Source organism: Dendrobates tinctorius, unplaced genomic scaffold, assembly GCF_039654945.1.
Source record: "Dendrobates tinctorius isolate UK_male_01 unplaced genomic scaffold, ASM3965494v1 ptg000060l, whole genome shotgun sequence".
Classification (NCBI taxonomy): Eukaryota; Metazoa; Chordata; class Amphibia; order Anura; family Dendrobatidae; genus Dendrobates; species Dendrobates tinctorius.
Window position 1 is genome coordinate 56,408,111 of NW_027361728.1, and position 16,952 is coordinate 56,425,062.

Below are 16,952 nucleotides of genomic sequence, written 5' to 3' on the forward strand. Positions count from 1 at the left end.
GACTGTCCTATTATGCTCCGCTGCAGTGACTGCGTTATGACCTCTCCGAGGTCCCAGCTGTGGTAATGGAGCCTGACCTTCATAGCTACCTTCTACCTGTCGCACTGTATGCAATACCCGACAAAGACCTATTATGTGACACCTTTATACACTCTGTGCTTTTTCCAAATCTAAATTAGCATAAAAAGTTAGGAAGCTTACTGTCACTTAGGGATTGACAAGTGCTGGCCATCTTGGCTTGGAAGCAATGCTGAGTTTCAGTATTAGCTGGTTGGGCACATAGAAAAATTTTTTTTCCAGCACTCAATTGTGGGAAATCATGCTAATTCTACCTGGGGCAAAGGTGGCCCAAAGGTGCAGTTAGTCCAGGGTCACGCTTACATTGGATCTTCCATCGGAATGCTGCTGCGCTTAATTTTTACAGAAAAAAAAAAGTAACAGCATCTCTAAAATAAATCAAATACCTAGATATGGTCGATGGGGCCGGTCTGGACCATTTGTATTAGAGATAGGATGGTTGGGTTTTCACCATACAGCAACCATCGCCTCTGCACCTATGGAGTAACAACCCAGGTGCCCAAATAGCCCATTCTGCCGGGCAAAACCCCTCCAGCTCTGGGCTGCTACATCGAATGGAGAAGGAACCACTATAGATGTCTGCCGTGACATGGCAGTGGGCTCAGAACATGTTCAGTTTTGAAATTTTGTTTCTTAGCCACAGGAAATCTGTGTATAATAATTGGTGTGTGCTCTGGATCTTTTTTTTTTTTCCTACAATTTGCTATATTCCATAGTATGTCACCTAATTCTTTTTTATTCTTTGGTATCAGCAAGCCCTAATTTGTCCCCAATGTTTTTAAAGTAGTACTAGACTGCAAAAAGGGTTTGTCACGGGGTTGCCGGAGCGGAGCCAGACTGCAGCGTTTGGTTGCTCTTACTCCGCTGCTGAGAAGAAGCACGTCTCCGGTTTATTGAATGCACTTATTTCTTCCAGCAGAACAAGGGTTAATCGGCCATGTTGGAAATTCCTGTGCTCGGTTAGCCACTCCTTTCCCCTATAAAATCTGGGCTCTGTTACATAGTCCTTGTCAGAGTTATCACTTACTTCATGACAGTAGGAGGGAGAGAAGCTGGTATGAGAAGGATAGCTGCTGGAGGAGTTATAAGTGACTGTTTGGTTTGTACCCTTGATAATATCTTATCCTTCCCTGTTTTGCTTTCTTCCCCTTCCTATACACCGCAGTGGATTCCTCCGTTATATGTGAGTGAATATTTTGTGTGTGTGAAGTTTTCAGTTTACCCTTGTCTCTGTTTCCTTGTTTGTTGGGTGTACTTGGGTGCACAGTAGCACCCCCGCTTCCCTGGGTGGGGGAAGCAGACAGACAAAGGGCTAACTTAGGAGATACGGCAAGGGCGGAGGCCCCAGCGTCTTTGCCATGTGAAGTATCATGGGGAACAGGGCGAGCTAGAGCACCCCTAGGGTTAGGGCCAGGTAAGGAGCCCCTGGTTCCAGGTCACTTGATAGCTGTGTCGTGACAGGGTCCTACTTATTTTGTTCTCTGCTTTTCCCCTTGAACCACATGGAAAGGAAAGTGAGTTTTTTTTATAGATCGGTATAATTGATGTTAGTGCCTTGTAGTGGCCATTGTGTATGAGGGGTTTATGCAGGGCTGTGGAGTCGGCAAGCCAAACCTCCAACTCCGACTCCTCAATTTCCATGACTCCGACTCCCTCATACCTGGGCTGTGGAGTCGGTAAGCCAAACCTCCGACTCCACCTCCTCAATTTCCATGATACCGACTCCACCAAAATAGGTTCCGACTCCAACTCCATAGCCCTGCATGTATGACCCATACAGTAGCTGTGTGGCTTTTGCCAGCAGCATGGATACTGTCGCTCACTTGGCAGGGCTGTGGAGTCGGTAAGCCAAACCTCCGACTCCTCAATTTCAATTACACCGACTCCGAGTCCACCAAAATTGGCTCCAACTCCACAGCCCTGGCACTTGGATCTCAAGCATTGGATCTGGCAGCATTGGTCTCAATGTGCTCAATATGGAAAAGTATTGGCTGGAAACAGTAGCTCAATATACATCATGTGTATGTTTGGTTCAGGTATTTAGTCTCTAAGACTATGGTTTATTTTTGCACAAGTTCTGTTTTTCTGAATTCTAGTGTGAACATGGCTTACGGGGAATTTACCTGATAGTCTGGCTTTGGAAATCCTCATCTTCCCTCTGTCAGTAATGTTTCCTGTACTACGGTAATTTCCCTGTGCAGTCTTATGGGAGCAAGAGGAGGGAAGGATCGGAGACGGCTCGGGGGCCGGTGGTTTCATAGTACCGCTGAGTCAGGTCTCTTATAATGATGTGCCTCGTCTTGTCTGCTGTACTGGCATCATATGGTATTTCTGTCCAACTGGTGGGCGCTGGCATGCTGCATTATCAGAATTGCTCACCTAACCCTAAAAAAAGGATGGAAGTAAAGTACAGTAATCGGGAATATTTCTGCACCCCAAGATTGCAATCGTCTTTATTTTCCTGGCACTGAATGTATATATTGACAAGCCGTGCAGATACTGTATAGAGGTTGTTTTACACTTTAAAATGAGAGAAATGATGGAGAAAAAGTGATCCTTTCAAGCCAGATCTTCTGCGAGTTACGTGTCCAGGGTTTTTTTTTTTTTTTGAAGACCATATGTTAAACTCCTTAATTCCTCTGTACATAAGGAGCTGGTTAGCTGTGTGGGATGGACCTCGGCTGACGAGCTCTACTCCTGCAGTGATGACCACCAGATTTTGAAGTGGAACTTACTAAACGGCGAGACCTCTTTGGTTGTAAAACTTCCAGATGATACGTTTCCGATTGACCTTCACTGGTTCCCCAGAAATGTGGGAAGCAAAAAGCAAGGGCAGTCTGATATGTTTGTGCTTACAAGTTCTGACGGTGAGTATCTCCGCCATATGCTGCGCCCGGGCATTATGTGGCCTGCAGCGCTTTCCAAGGTCAAACTTTGACAGTATATATGACCAGTCTGAGTGATGTTCATCCACACAAACGAAACAGATCCTTATATGTACTTGCATAAAAAAATTTCGAAGCTTGCGCATACCCCCGATCAATTAGTGAAATGTAAAAATGGTACAGAAAATCCCTCTTGTCACCCACACCCATTCTGATCAGCGGTTTCCTGTTATTAGTATTGCTATTATTATAGATTTTTTTTATTTATTCTCTGCACACATGTAAATCTTTCCTCCAGTTTTAAAGATACTGGTAATCCGCATTTCTGCACATATAGTTTTTACTTCTCTGATGTGTGAACAAGCAAATGTTTTTTTGTTTGCTGTGACCATTCTAAAGTGTTTCTCTCACTCAGATAATCTGGTCACACAGCTATAGTGGTAATTTTACATGTGGCATTTCCAGTGTCATGTTCTTGTGGCTATGCAGGTTCCTACAGCTGGCGCCTGTGTACTGCACTATGAGCAGGTAGGTGGCCATATACATTATCTGTTGATGTCCCAACTCTCTCCTAATTGTAGATCTCCCAGGGAAAAAAGGATCCAGCATGTAGGATTTCGGCACATCTGAACCTTTGTTCTCACATGAGCCACCTCTATGGGGTCTGACCTCGGCATATTGCTCTTTGGTCGTTGAGGACACATGCACACTTGGCCAATCCTATCATACAAGTGTAGGGGGCAATCAGGAGAAATGGCAGTACATATAGAAATCTTTACCGAAGGAAACTCTTTACACCACATTTTATCGTGCATAAGTCCTATTCACCACTGACATGCCCTTTGGGTTAATAAAGGCTTTAAAGGAAATCTGCCGTTTTTTTATGGAATCTGAGAGCAGCATGTTGTTGGGACAGAGAGCCTGAATCTAGCAGTGTGTCACTTAGTGGGCTGCTTGGTGTAGTTTTGAAGGAATCACTGCTTCCTTTGCTCTAGAGAATCCTGCAGTGTGTATAACCCCGCTGACACCTTTGATTGTCAGCTTCTTGTGTGTTGTGTATTGCCAGTGGTAGGGGTGGGAGTTTCACTGATTAGCTGGACTGGCTTGCATGTGACATCTAGTCCTGTAGTGATAATCTCCTGCTGATAAAACACTGACTGCATTGTACCTACAGCAACCTGCTGAGCAAGTGACTCATCCATGAAATTGTACTATCTAATCCTACATTATGATGCACTCAGATTAAATATCTTAAACCTGCTGACAGATTCCTTTTAAAGTAATAATATAAACCTTTTTTCACCTGTTGTGTCCCTCCGCTTCTCAAATACATCTGCTACTTTGGTGCTCATTGTTCTTTTATCTATTCTTTAGTGACGTGACTGCTGCAGCCAATCGCTTGCCATATAACCTTACCATTGCCAAGGAGGGGTGTGATTGGCTGGCAGGGTCATGTGGATGTGTGAACCAGTCCCCTTGTTCAAGAACAATATCTCCTGATCTCACAATTAGTAATTCGGGGATGTCATCGGGATGTAATTGTCAGACAGGGGAAGAGTCCTGAGGAGATCATTTGCATATCCCCAGTGCCTTCTGGGATAAGTGAAGAGTCTCCGCGAGCTCAACGATCACTGGATTTTGGTCGTTGCAGCTGAAAAGTGGAAATCGGTAAACCAGGGGAAGAGTCCTGAGGAAATCATTGAAATCTCTTTAACAGTAACAATATGGAAGAGGCCAGGAGCCATTTGGTGAGCTGCACTTCTTGCTACATGTTCACAGACTTACCAGTGGAAAAGCCAAACTTCACATGCCACAAATGCAAACTTGTGTCCCTGTTGGAGGAAAAGTTGCAAAATCTCGAAGAGAGGTTAGCTACATTGAAGATCATTAAGGAAGGTGAAGAGTTCTTAGACAGAGCAGAATTATCTCTTCATGTTACAGAAAGAGAAGAAATTCGAAGTGCACCTGAAGAAACAGAGGATTGGAGACATGTGACCCAGAGAAGCAGGAGGATCGGGAGGCAGTCAGCGCCCATACTGCTCAGGAACCAGTACCAGGCTCTCACGCAGGAGAACGATGAATAAATACATCAGGATAAGACTTTGCACACAAGCAGCAACCTTGTACGTCTTCAGAATCCTCCTGGATGGAGAAAGAAAAATGTTGTGAAGAAACAGAGAGTGGTGGTCATGGGGGATTCCCTGTTGAGAGGAACAGATGCCGCTATCTGCAGACCGGATATAACTACAAGAGAAATGTGCTGTCTTCCAGGTGTAAAAAGTAAAGATGTGTCTGACAGGATATCGGGACTCTTCAGACCTACAGATGATCACCCATTCCTGCTAATACATGTGGGGACAAATGACACAGCAAGAAACGGCCTGGAAACCATCTGCAGAGACTTTGAAAATTTAGGCAAGAAAGTGAAAGAACTGGGAGCGCAGGTGGTCTTCTCTTCCATGCTCCCAGTGGATGGCTATGGAACAAGGAGGTGGAATAAGATTCTGCAGCTGAACAACTGACTACGTCGATGGTGCCGTCAGGATTTGGATTTCTGGATCACGGAGTGAATTACCTATACGATGGACTACTTGCTAGAGATGGGGTGCACCTTACGAAGACTGGAAAACATGTATTTGGAAGTCGCCTTGCTACACTCATCAGGAGAGCTTTAAACTAGAACAATGTGGGAAGGGAAGCAAAAGGCCATAAAAAGCCATACACCTGACAAATGCTATTGAGAACTCTGGTATTAGAAGTGGGAGGAAAGAACAAAGACAAAAGAATCTAAATAATAAAAATATTGGAGAAAGAGAAACCAATCACAAACTAAAATGTTTCTACACTAATGCACAAAGCATGGGCAACAAACAAGGAGAATTGGAACTACTAACACAGGAAAAGAAGTATGATGTCATTGGAATCACTGAAACTTGGTGGGACGATACACATGATTGGAATACAAGGCTAGAAGGATACAACTTATTTGCAAGAAACAGACTTGATAAACGAGGAGGAGGTGTCGCATTGTATGTTAGAAACGCGTATATCTGCACAGAGATTGAAGCTTCAGAGAATGGGAGTTCTGTGAAAACTGTTTGGGTAAGAATACAAGGACAGAACAATGGAAAGGACACCATTGTAGGCATTTACTACAGGCCGCCTGTGCAAGCTGAAGATATGGATGAACTCTTTATGCATCAAATGGCCAAGTTCTCCAAAAAATATGACATAGTTGTCATGGGAGATTTCAACTATCCAGACAATTGTTGGGAATCTCTCTCAGGCAAAACTATCAAGTCAAGGAAATTCTTATCCTCTCTTGCTGACAACTTTATCTTCCAAAAGGTAGAGGGAAAAAACAAGGGGATCTGCTACCTTGGATCTAATCCTCATAAACAGGGAGAAAATGGTTGAGGAGGTAAAAGTGGCTGGGATCTTAGGAGGTAGCGACCATGCTATTTTAGAATTTTGGATAACTAGAGGAGGAAGACCTGTGAAGACTCAGACATCAAGGTTAGATTTCAGAAAGGCAGATTTTAAGGGACTCAGAAAGAGAATTGGAGGGATCCAATGGCTGGATATCCTTAAGGACAAAAATGTCCAGGAAGGATGGGAAATCTTGAAAAATGAAATTCTCAAAGCACAGTTGTTAACAATTCCGAAAAGAGGGAAGAATAGGAAGCATTTAAGGAAACCAGGATGGATGAACACAGAACTTAAGCACATGCTAAAAATGAAGAAAGAAATGTTCATAAAATGGAAAGAGGGAGGCATATCTAAAGAAAAATATAATGCTGTCTGCAGAACCTGCAGTGCACAAATCAGATTATCTAAAGCTGACAATGAATTGAGGCTTGCAAGAGACGTCAAATTCAATAATAAAGGATATTGGGGATATGTCAAAAGTAAAAGAAAAGTCAAAGATGCTATCGGATTTTTACAGGATGAAAATGATAAAATGGTAAGACAGGATGTAGAGAAGGCCAAACTTTTAAATTCCTATTTTGCATCTGTTTTCTCTCAGAAAGGAAATGTAACATCAGCTGTTCTTCACTGTCCTATTAAGGGAATAGAAGAATCCAGGATATCTATAAACAGAAAGCTAGTGAGGAAGCACTTAGCTAACATAAATGAATTCAAGTCTCCAGGGCCAGATGAATTACATCACCAGAGTACTGAAGGAGATAGCAGAAGAAATTTTTTAACCCCTCTCCATAATCTTTGAAAATTCTTGGAGAACAGGAGAAGTCCCAGAAGACTGGAGAAGAGCAAATGCTGTTCCTATCTTCAAAAAGGGGAAGAAGGTGGACCCAGGCAACTATAGGCCAGTGAGTCTGACTTCTATACCAGGAGAGATCTTTGAACAAATTATTAAACAACATGTATGTAAGTACCTGGATAAGAATTAAGTGATTAAACTCAGTCAGCATGGGTTTGTAACTAATAAGTCATGTCAGACTAACTTAATTTCCTTCTATGACAGAATCACTGATTGGGTGGATCAGGGAAATGCTGTAGATATAGTATATCTTGACTTCAGCAAAGCATTTGACAAAATATCTCACACAATCCTTATTGAAAATATCAAAAATATTATCCCAGATCCGCTCATTCCTCAACCACGAAACCACAAAAACACTAGTGCATGCTCTTATCTCCCGCCTCGACTACTGCAACCTCCTACTCTCTGGCTTCCCCTCTGGCACCACTCCATTCCATTCTGCACTCTGCTGCTCGACTAATCCACCTGTCTCCCCGCTATTCCCCAGCCTCCCCCCTATGCCAGGCCCTTCACTGTCTTCCTATTGCCCAGAGGCTCCAATTCAAAACCCTAACCATGACTTACAAAGCCATCCACAACTTGTCTCCTCCATACATCTGTGACATGGTGTCCAGGTACCTACCTGCACGCAACCTTCGATCCTCTCAAGATCTCCTTCTCTACTCTCCCCTTATCTCTTCTTCCCACAACCGCATACTAGACTTCTCCCGTGCTTCCCCCATACTCTGGAACTCTCTGATGCAACACATCAGACTCTCACCATCAACGGAAACCTTCAAGAAGAACCCGAAGACCCACCTGTTCCGACAAGCCTACAGCCTGCAATGATCCTCGGTCTACTGAACCACCGCCCGACCTGCTCTACCCTCTCCTACTGTATCCTCACCCATCCCTGTCGGCTGTGAGCCCTCGCAGGCAGGGTCCCCTCTCCTTATGTACTTGTGTGTCCCTTGTCTTACACATGTTTATTATACTTGTCTATATTTCCCCTTTTTCACATGTAAAGCACCATGGAATAAATGGCGCTATATAAATGCATAATAATAATTGAAAAAAATGACTAAGTATGAAATGGAAACTGTTAGGTGGATTCATAACTTGCTTAGTGATCGGACCCAAAGAGTGGTCGTAAATGGCTGCACGTCCAGTTGGAAGAGTGTCTCAAGTGGGGTACCACAGGGCTCTGTCCTGGGCCTGGTATTGTTCAACATCTTTATCAACGATTTAGATGACGGAATTGAGGGTAAACTGATTAAATTTGCTGATGACACAAAGCTAGGATGGATAGCTAATACTAGAGAAGAGAGAAAGGATTCCAAAAGATGTAAATAAATTGGAGCAGTGGGCAGCAACTAACAGAATGGGTTTTTTACAGGGAAAAATGCAAAGTACTACATCTGGGCAATAAAAATGAAAAAAGCATATACAGAATGGGAGGAATAGGGCTAAGCAACAGCACATGTGAAAAAGACTTGGGTATACTAATAGATCACAGACTGAATATGAGTCAACAGTGTGATGCAGCAGCAAAAAAGGCAAATGCAATTCTAGGATGTATTAACAGAAGCATACAGTCTAGATCATGTGAAGTCATTATTTCCCTCTACTCCTCTTTGGTTAGACCTCATCTGGAATACTGTGTCCAGTTTTGGGCGCCACATTTTAAAAAGACATCAACAAACTGGAGCAAGTTCAGAAAAGAGCGACCAGAATGGTGACCGGTCTGCAAACCCTGTCTTATGAGGAAAGGTTGCAGGATTTGGGAATGTTTAGCTTGCAAAAGAGAAGACTGAGAGGAGACTGAATAGCTGTCTACAAAAATCTCATGGGCTGTCACATTGTAGAAGGATCATCTTTATTCTCATTTGCACAAGGAAAGACTAGAAGCAATGGGATGAAACTGAATGGGAGGAGACACAGATTAGATATTAGAAAAAACTTTTTGACAGAGTGATCAATGTGAAACAGGCTGCCACGAAAGGTGGTGAGTTCTCCTTCAATAGAAGTCTTCAAACAGAGGCTGGACAGACATCTGTCTGGGATGATTTAGCGAATCCTGCTTTGAGCCGGGGTTTGGACCAGATGGCCCAGGAGGTCCCTTCCAACTCTACTATGATTCTATGACACTGTACTAGAGGCATGAGTATCTGGACCCTACTTAATGGCTGTGTACTTGTTGGCTACCTTAATATCCCCTGAACAGTGTTCCTAAACCGCAGTGCCAACTAGGTTTTTGCATGTTTTCTCATTGGGGAGAGGTGATTAGCATTTTTGAGACACCTCTGGCAATGGTTTATTCCCCGTGAGAACAAAGGGTCAGACCTGGTGAAGTGACTCCTCCTTCAATATCTCAACATCTGACATCAGGGGAAAGTTGGTGCACCCTCGCAGACATTGGACAGTTGGCTAATCCTTCCAAAATTGTCTGGTTTGGTTACATTTGACTAATATCTTTGATCACCTCAAGAGTACCCGGTAAGTCCAGAATATATCACTCCCTCTATATTGATGTCCTTGTGTGGTATTGTCTTCATAGTCTTAGGCCAGATTCATGCGTCCATGTTTTGCAGGCCGAGTACAAGTCTCAGTGCACCAACTGGCCATAGATCTCCTGACCTGAACTCAACAGCCTCACATTTGTCTGATTTGCCTTATCCTCCCACTGTTTTTATTTATTTATTTATTTATTTTTTTAGGAAAATTCCATCTGATTTCTAAGTTGGGAAGAGTTGAGAAAAGTGTGGAGGCTCATTCTGGAGCGGTGCTTGCTGGTCACTGGAATTATGATGGAACAGCACTGGTGACAGGTAAAATGTGGCTACTCTAGATCACCTACTGCAATACTGTTAACAGTATGTGTATATAAGTGCAAAAATCTCTCACCATAACGAATAAATAATCTTTTATTTTTATATCTGTCGCATATTCCACAGCACTTAAAGCGAACCTGTCAGCAAGATTTTGCTAAGTAAACTACAGGCATTGTCAGGTTGGCAGTGTTAAACTGATTAAAATGATACCTGGGATGAAGAAATCTGTCTTGTGGTTCATGTGTAATCAATGTTAGAAGTTTTCAGTTAATGAGATTCTCGTATTCTGAGGCGGGACTGTAGGCAGCGTCTTATCTTCCTACTCTCAGGGTCCCGTTTCACATAGCGACGCTCCAGTGATCCTGACAACGATACGACCTGGTAAGGATCGCTGGTACGTCGCTACATGTTCGCTAGTAAGCTGTCAAACAGGGAGATCTATTCAACGACGCAGCAGCGATACGGCGATCCGTATAACGACCTCGGCGGTAGTTGTGACCTTGTCACACAGCAGCTATTCTGACAACTCCCGCCTGTGTCCCTGAGTTCTGCGTCGCCAACAAGGTCGCTTGTCGGCGTCAAACGGTGATGCATGCTGGCCAGCGGGACGCCAACGATCAAAAAATTGCCTAGGACATTCGAGCACGATCAGCAATATCCAGCGGGGGTGCCAGTCGCCGCTATGTGTCACACATAGCGAGATCGCTGGCGAGGTCGCTGTTGCATCACAAAATCTGTGATGTTTCAGCGATCTCGCTAACGATCTCGTTATGTGAGACAGGGCCTTAAGTCAGATAAACCAAGGAAAAAACTGCCCACAGGCCACCCTGAAACACAAACACTCTGTGTCTACGATGAGGGACATGTTTGTGCTTTGGGTGGCCTGTGGGCAGGTTTTCGCTTGTTTTCTCTGGCCTAGAGCACCAAGATCAGACTCTGCCTATAGTCCAGCCCCAAATCAAGGGTATAGCATTAACTGAAAACTTCTAAGGCCGGGATCACACATGCGAGGAATACGGCCGAGTCTCACATGGTAATATCCGGCACTGCCGCCGGCACTCAGGAGCGGAGTGTGCGGCTCCATGTATTGCTATGCAGCCTCACACTCTGATCGCAGTGCCGGGCATTAACATGCGAGACTCGGCCGTATTCCTCGCATGTGTGATCCCGGCCTAACACTGATTACACAAAAACCATAAAACGGATTTCTTCACTCCAGGTATCATTTTAATCAGTGTAACATTGCCAACCTGACAATGCCTGTAGTTTACTTAGCAAAATCATACTGACAGGTTTGCTTTAAAGAGATGGTCTCCTACATTGTATAATGCGCCCATCGATTTGCACCTTTTTAAATAAGTATTTTTGTAATTTTTGTGCGTTTCACAGCCCAGTATCCAGCAAGCGCTTGCTGCCAATGAGAGCAGAGGAGAGAGGGAAAGCGTGCAGTGTAACGCCACCCACAGCCCAGTCAATCGGGGGGGGGGGGGTGCGACTGGCCTAAGCGAATCAAGGAAGTCTGAAAGTTTACGTGACCTCAGCAGATTTCAGCAGCGACTGCAGCCAGGGTCACGTGATGTGGACAGAGCATGCAGCGATGGCGCCACTCACAGGCACATATGGCAGCAGTATGTATTTACATACTATTGTGTTTTTTTGCGCTGCTGGAGTGGTGCTTTAAATGCAAGTCCTCTGTCTCATACACATCTTCCAGCGTTTTCATCTGATTTTGCCGCAGCTCCCTTTAGTCTCCAGCGAAAAGTGAACCTGCCTGCAGCTCCAGTGTTTCATGGATCTGTGTGGAGGTCCCTTATCAATTCAAGTCTGAGAGCTTTCTTCTGGCTTCTATAGACTTGTATTGAGAGCTTGTGAAGTAGCATCTGAGTTCTGGACAGTTAGGAGCTGCTGTCACAAGATGTTGCCGAGGGACCGAGCCAGCACCGAAAAACAGTGAAACCGCTGGAGGGTGAGTGTATGGCAGGGGGCTTACATTTAAATTGCCACTCCATTGCTGAAAAAATAAAAAAACAGCTGAGTGGTATTTTAACAGATGTATTTGTTAGATCAAAGCTGTGGATGCTGAGAAAGAAACTGATTTTGTGGGATAGTGCATTCCAGAGAACTGGTGCAGCACAAGCAATATCTTGTGAAAGGAGTTGGAGGGTCGGATCATGGAAGATGTTAGTTTTCGATAATTAGCAGAACATATGGGGTAGTAGAAAGAGATAAATAATGAGCTGTTGGGTAGTGCAGCATTGTTGAGAGCTTCGTGGGTGAGTATGATACGTTTATGTTGTATTCTGTAGCAGATGAGCAACCAGTGCAATGTCTGGAACGGCGTAGAGTCATCTGTTTAATGGCTGGACAAAAATATGACCCATTCTGCTGCATTCAGGATATATTGGAGAAAGGGAGAGTTTAGTGAGAGAAACTGACTCATTGCTAGAGAGTTGCAGTAGTCAAAATGAGAATGGAACAGAGCGACCCTGATAGTTTTTCCAGTTTCAAAGTTAAGAAAAGATCAGATTTTGGAAATGTTTTTCAGTTAAAGGTGACATAAGGAAGTGAGTGAGGATACAGGAAGTGAAGGAAAAGTCCCAGTCAAATATGACCACATGACAGCGGGTGTAGTGCCTGGGACTTACGGTAGTACAAGACACGGAAATGGAAATATCCTGTTTAGGTAGGTTAATAGATGGAGGAAACCACACTGATGTAATAATGCTACCAAACAATATCTATTATCAATAAGAAAATTAAAATCAAGGATTTAAGTAATTATTTAGATTTTAGGAAATAGAATTTCATCCAGTCTCCCCTAACAGATTAATTTTAACCTTTAATCTAAAATCTATGTATTTGCTGACAGCCCACAGGGGAAAGGCCTGATCATCTCTGACCTTCTGAGCAAGCAAATCCACTAAACTATATCGCAGGTTTAACTAACCTGTCCATCTCATTAATGTATGCGGATTGCTGGTGATCATGAATGCTAAACAATTATAGCTTCTTAAGCCTGAGCTTTAACTTCTTTACAGTATATAGCTGAGAAACAGACTTTTTACTCTGTCGCCTCATTGGGGGACACAGAACCATGGGTGTTATGCTGCTGTCCGCTAGGAGGCGACACTATGCATAATCTGAAAAAGATTAACTATGGCTCCTCTGCAGTATACACCCCTGGATGGCGTCCGCCTTCTCCAGTTTTTGCTTAGTGTCGCAAGGAGGCACACCTTTTTTCCGGTTTTTCTTTTTCCGCCGGATACAGATGAAGAAAAGTGGGTCTCCAGCGAGACTCCCGGCATGGCTCCTTCCTTGGCCCCCTTTTTAGGGGTGCCCAGTTGAAGTGGAGATGGCTATTCCCCATGTCACTCCTTCCCAGTCCCTCGGGTACTGGTCCGAAGTTGAGACCCCCCTCCTTCCCCCACCCCTTTGGGGTCTGGGTTGAGGTCGAGGCGAGGATGAAGACCCCCTGACGGTGACAGACGCACCCTCCCTAATCCTCCTCAGGGGGTATTAGGTTGAGACACCTCAGGTAGGGTCGGTGAATAGGTAGCAGTCTGCACCAGGGACCCCAGACCAGATGTGGGATCCTGCTGCGGCCGGGGGAGGGTGCAAGCAGACATGGCACAGCAGAGACAGGGCTCCCTGCGCCCCTGTCTCTGCAGCAGCAGCAGCGACCCCATAGGCCTCACAGGGACCCCCAATCAGGAACCACTACCCCTGCTGCTCTCACCGCGACCCAGTCACCCATTCCAGGGGTGTGGTGCAGATCCGACCCCTTCCTGGACTACCGCGCCGCCCTGGAGCCCTTCTGGGCATCAGATCTCTACTTGAGACCACGGCTTCGGCCTAGCTGAAGCCGCCGCCTTTTCTCCGCTCCCCCCCCGGCCCACCCCCTGGATGACTAAAATGACACTCCTCAGCGTCCTGGTGGCCATTTTTTGGCTGCAGGCCATATCCCACAACGGAAGCATACAGCAAGCAGGAGAACCACAGCAGTCTCCGGGGGGCACAGAACTGTGAATTGTCGGCGCTGGACCTATGAGCACACTGGTGGGGTAAGATCACAGCTGGGTTCTCTTTACTCAGCTGTGAATCCAGATTACCTATACGGCTCTCTGTGAGTTTCTCTGCGTAGCCACCCTTGTAGCATCCCTGAGAGCCAGCGTCTGTGCACTATGCCAGGCTCAAGAAAGAACCAGGCAGGACTGTTTCTATACATTCTGCACAGCCTGCAAAACCACTCTCCCCAGTGGCAGCACGTATCCGCACTGCCGGGATTTCCTTCAGAACTCTGGGTCAGAACCCCAGGGAGTCCCTACCAATGCTTCAGTATCAGATGCCACGCTGGAATGGGCTACTCAGTCTATGACACAGTCCATAGATAACTTAACCTCTACATTGCTGCAAGCTCTGCAGGGTCGTGGCACCGCTGTGAACGTTACCCAGCAAATGGACAGCTCGTCTCAGGAACATGCTATTTCCGACTCTCACAGACGTAAACGGACCCACAGGTCGCGATCACCTGCGTCGTCCTATAGCACACGGTCATCCCCCCCCCCCCCCAGGGAGAGGCACCGTCATTCCAGGTCACCTAGGCAGTCCCCTATCAGTGACGGACAATGCAGTTCTCCACAGAGATCCCCTACCACAGAGGACCTCCGCCTCACATCGCTCACCAGGGAACGTCTTGGCGATACACAGGATTCGGAAGGCATCTGTGACTCCGACTCAGACAACGAAACGGAGAGGTCCGTGGTACCTTGTCCCCCTAGCAATAAAGCGCTGGTTGAGGACATAATTTCTGCCATCCATCGGGTGCTGGAAATTTCAGATCCAGCCCCGGAAGCCCCAGAACATAAGATTTGCTTTGAAAGTGTTCTGAAACCGCCTAAGGTCTTCCTTAATCACCATGAGTTTCAAACGATACTTACTAAGCAGTTTTCGCAGCCCGAGAAAAAATTTGCCAATCGCAAATATCTGGAAGCGAAGTACCCCTTCTCTCAGAAGGACACCAAAGTGTCGACAGATCCACCTGAAGTGGACTCCCCGGTATCTAGACTAGCAGCACAGACCCTACTCTCACTGCCAGATAGCTCAACCCTCAGGGACGCAGCAGACCGCCAAGTAGAACGCATGGCTCGTTCCATTTTCGAAGCGGCAGGGGCCTCCCTAGCCCCTGCGTTCACTTCAGTTTGGGCGGCCAAGGCCATCCTGGCGTGGGCCAAAAAACTGCAGGAGGGGCTTCAAGCTTCAAATCCTGGGCTCTCGGACCAAGCGGTTCAAATAGCAGTAGTAGCAGACTACATGCTTCATGCAGCCCTAGACTCAACAAGAGGTCTAGCGGGGATAGCGGCAAACGCCATTACGATTCGGCGTATCCTCTGGCAGCGGGAATGGAAAACTGATGCGGCCTCAAAGAGGTCCCTCACCCATCTTCCGTACCTCAGTGGAAGGTTTTTCGGCGAAAAGTTGGACACAATGATATCCAATGCCACTGGGGGTAAGAGTACCTCTCTCCCTCAACTGAAACCTAATCGCACGTTTAAACGGCGAAACCAAACAAGATTCCGATCCTTTCGGAATTCTTCGGGCTGGTCCGTCGCGCGCCCAGCGCAAAATCGTAACCGCTCTCCACGCAGGGAAAACTCACGGACGGCGCAGAGACCGGACAGGACTTGGCAGTCAAAAGCAGGCCAAGCGAAACCCAAGGGAGGAAAACCTCAGAACTTTGCTTCATCATGACTCACGAACTCCGGAAGACATCCCACCAGTAGGCGGGCGACTTCTACTCTTTCAGCAAGTCTGGCTGCCTATTACAGAAGACAGGTGGGTAAGGGAAATAGTGTCTTCCGGATACAAGATAGAGTTCACTTCCACTCCGCCGAACCGGTTCTTCCTCTCTACTCCACCAACACCACCAGACAAGGCCCGTGCCTTCCACCAAGCGGTCTCCTCTCTCCTTCAAGCAGGAGTCATAGTACCGGTACCCTCGAACGAAAGATTCCGAGGGTTCTACTCCAATCTATTTGTAGTTCCCAACAAAGGAGGAAGCGTCAGGCCCATACTAGACCTAAAACAGCTCAACAAATATGTACGGGTCCGTCATTTTTGCATGGAGTCCCTCCGGTCCATCATAGCATCCATGGAGCAGGGAGAATACCTTGCCTCCATAGACAAACAAGACGCATATCTCCACTTACCAATTGCTCCCGCCCATGAAAGGTTTCTCAGGTTCGCGGTCAACCAAGACCACTACCAGTTTGTCGTTCTCCCATTTGGACTCGCCACGGCTCCAAGAACGTTTACCAAGGTCATGGCAGCCACCATGGACATTCTACACTCCAGAGGCATTCAAGTCGTTCCGTATCTAGACGACCTCATCAAGTCTTGCACCTTCAAGGACTGCGAGGTCAGTGTCTCAATCACAATCGACACACTGAGTCCTCTGGGATGGTTAGTCAATTTACAAAAATCATCGACTACCCCGAGTCAGACTCTAACCTTCCTGGGAATGCTGTTCGACACCTCCAGGGGTCTTGTGCTCCTTCCCAAGGTCAAGACACTGGCCCCCCGTCTAGGAGTGCGCACACTCCTCCGAAATCCTCCCCGATCTCTCCGGTTTGCCATGAGAGTCCTCGGCAGGATGGCAGCAGCAATGGAGGCAGTGCCATTTGCCCAGTTTCACCTCAGGCCTCTTCAACTAGCCATCCTCAGGTCTTGGGACAGGAACCCCTTCTCCCTCGACAGGGAGTTCCGGTTGACATCGTCAACCAGGAGGTCCCTACATTGGTGGCTCAAGCACACTCTACTCGGGCAGTAGGGGCCTCCTGGGCCATTCGGCACCAGGCTTCGGCACAACAAATGTGCAAGGCGGCCACTTGGACTAGC

The 16,952-nt window shown here is 46.2% G+C and overlaps 1 protein-coding gene across 3 annotated transcripts in view; it reads left to right on the top strand.

Moving 5' to 3' along the window:
• The window catches only part of IFT80 (intraflagellar transport 80), a 188,819-nt gene that overhangs the window by 10,401 nt on the left and 161,466 nt on the right, over positions 1–16,952 (top strand). For all 3 annotated transcript variants that reach the window (XM_073578970.1, XM_073578969.1, XM_073578968.1), the window contains exons 3-4: positions 2,723–2,945; positions 9,945–10,055. In XM_073578970.1, coding sequence (XP_073435071.1) covers positions 2,723–2,945; positions 9,945–10,055 — 334 coding nt within the window. The remainder of the gene's footprint in view (positions 1–2,722; positions 2,946–9,944; positions 10,056–16,952) is intronic.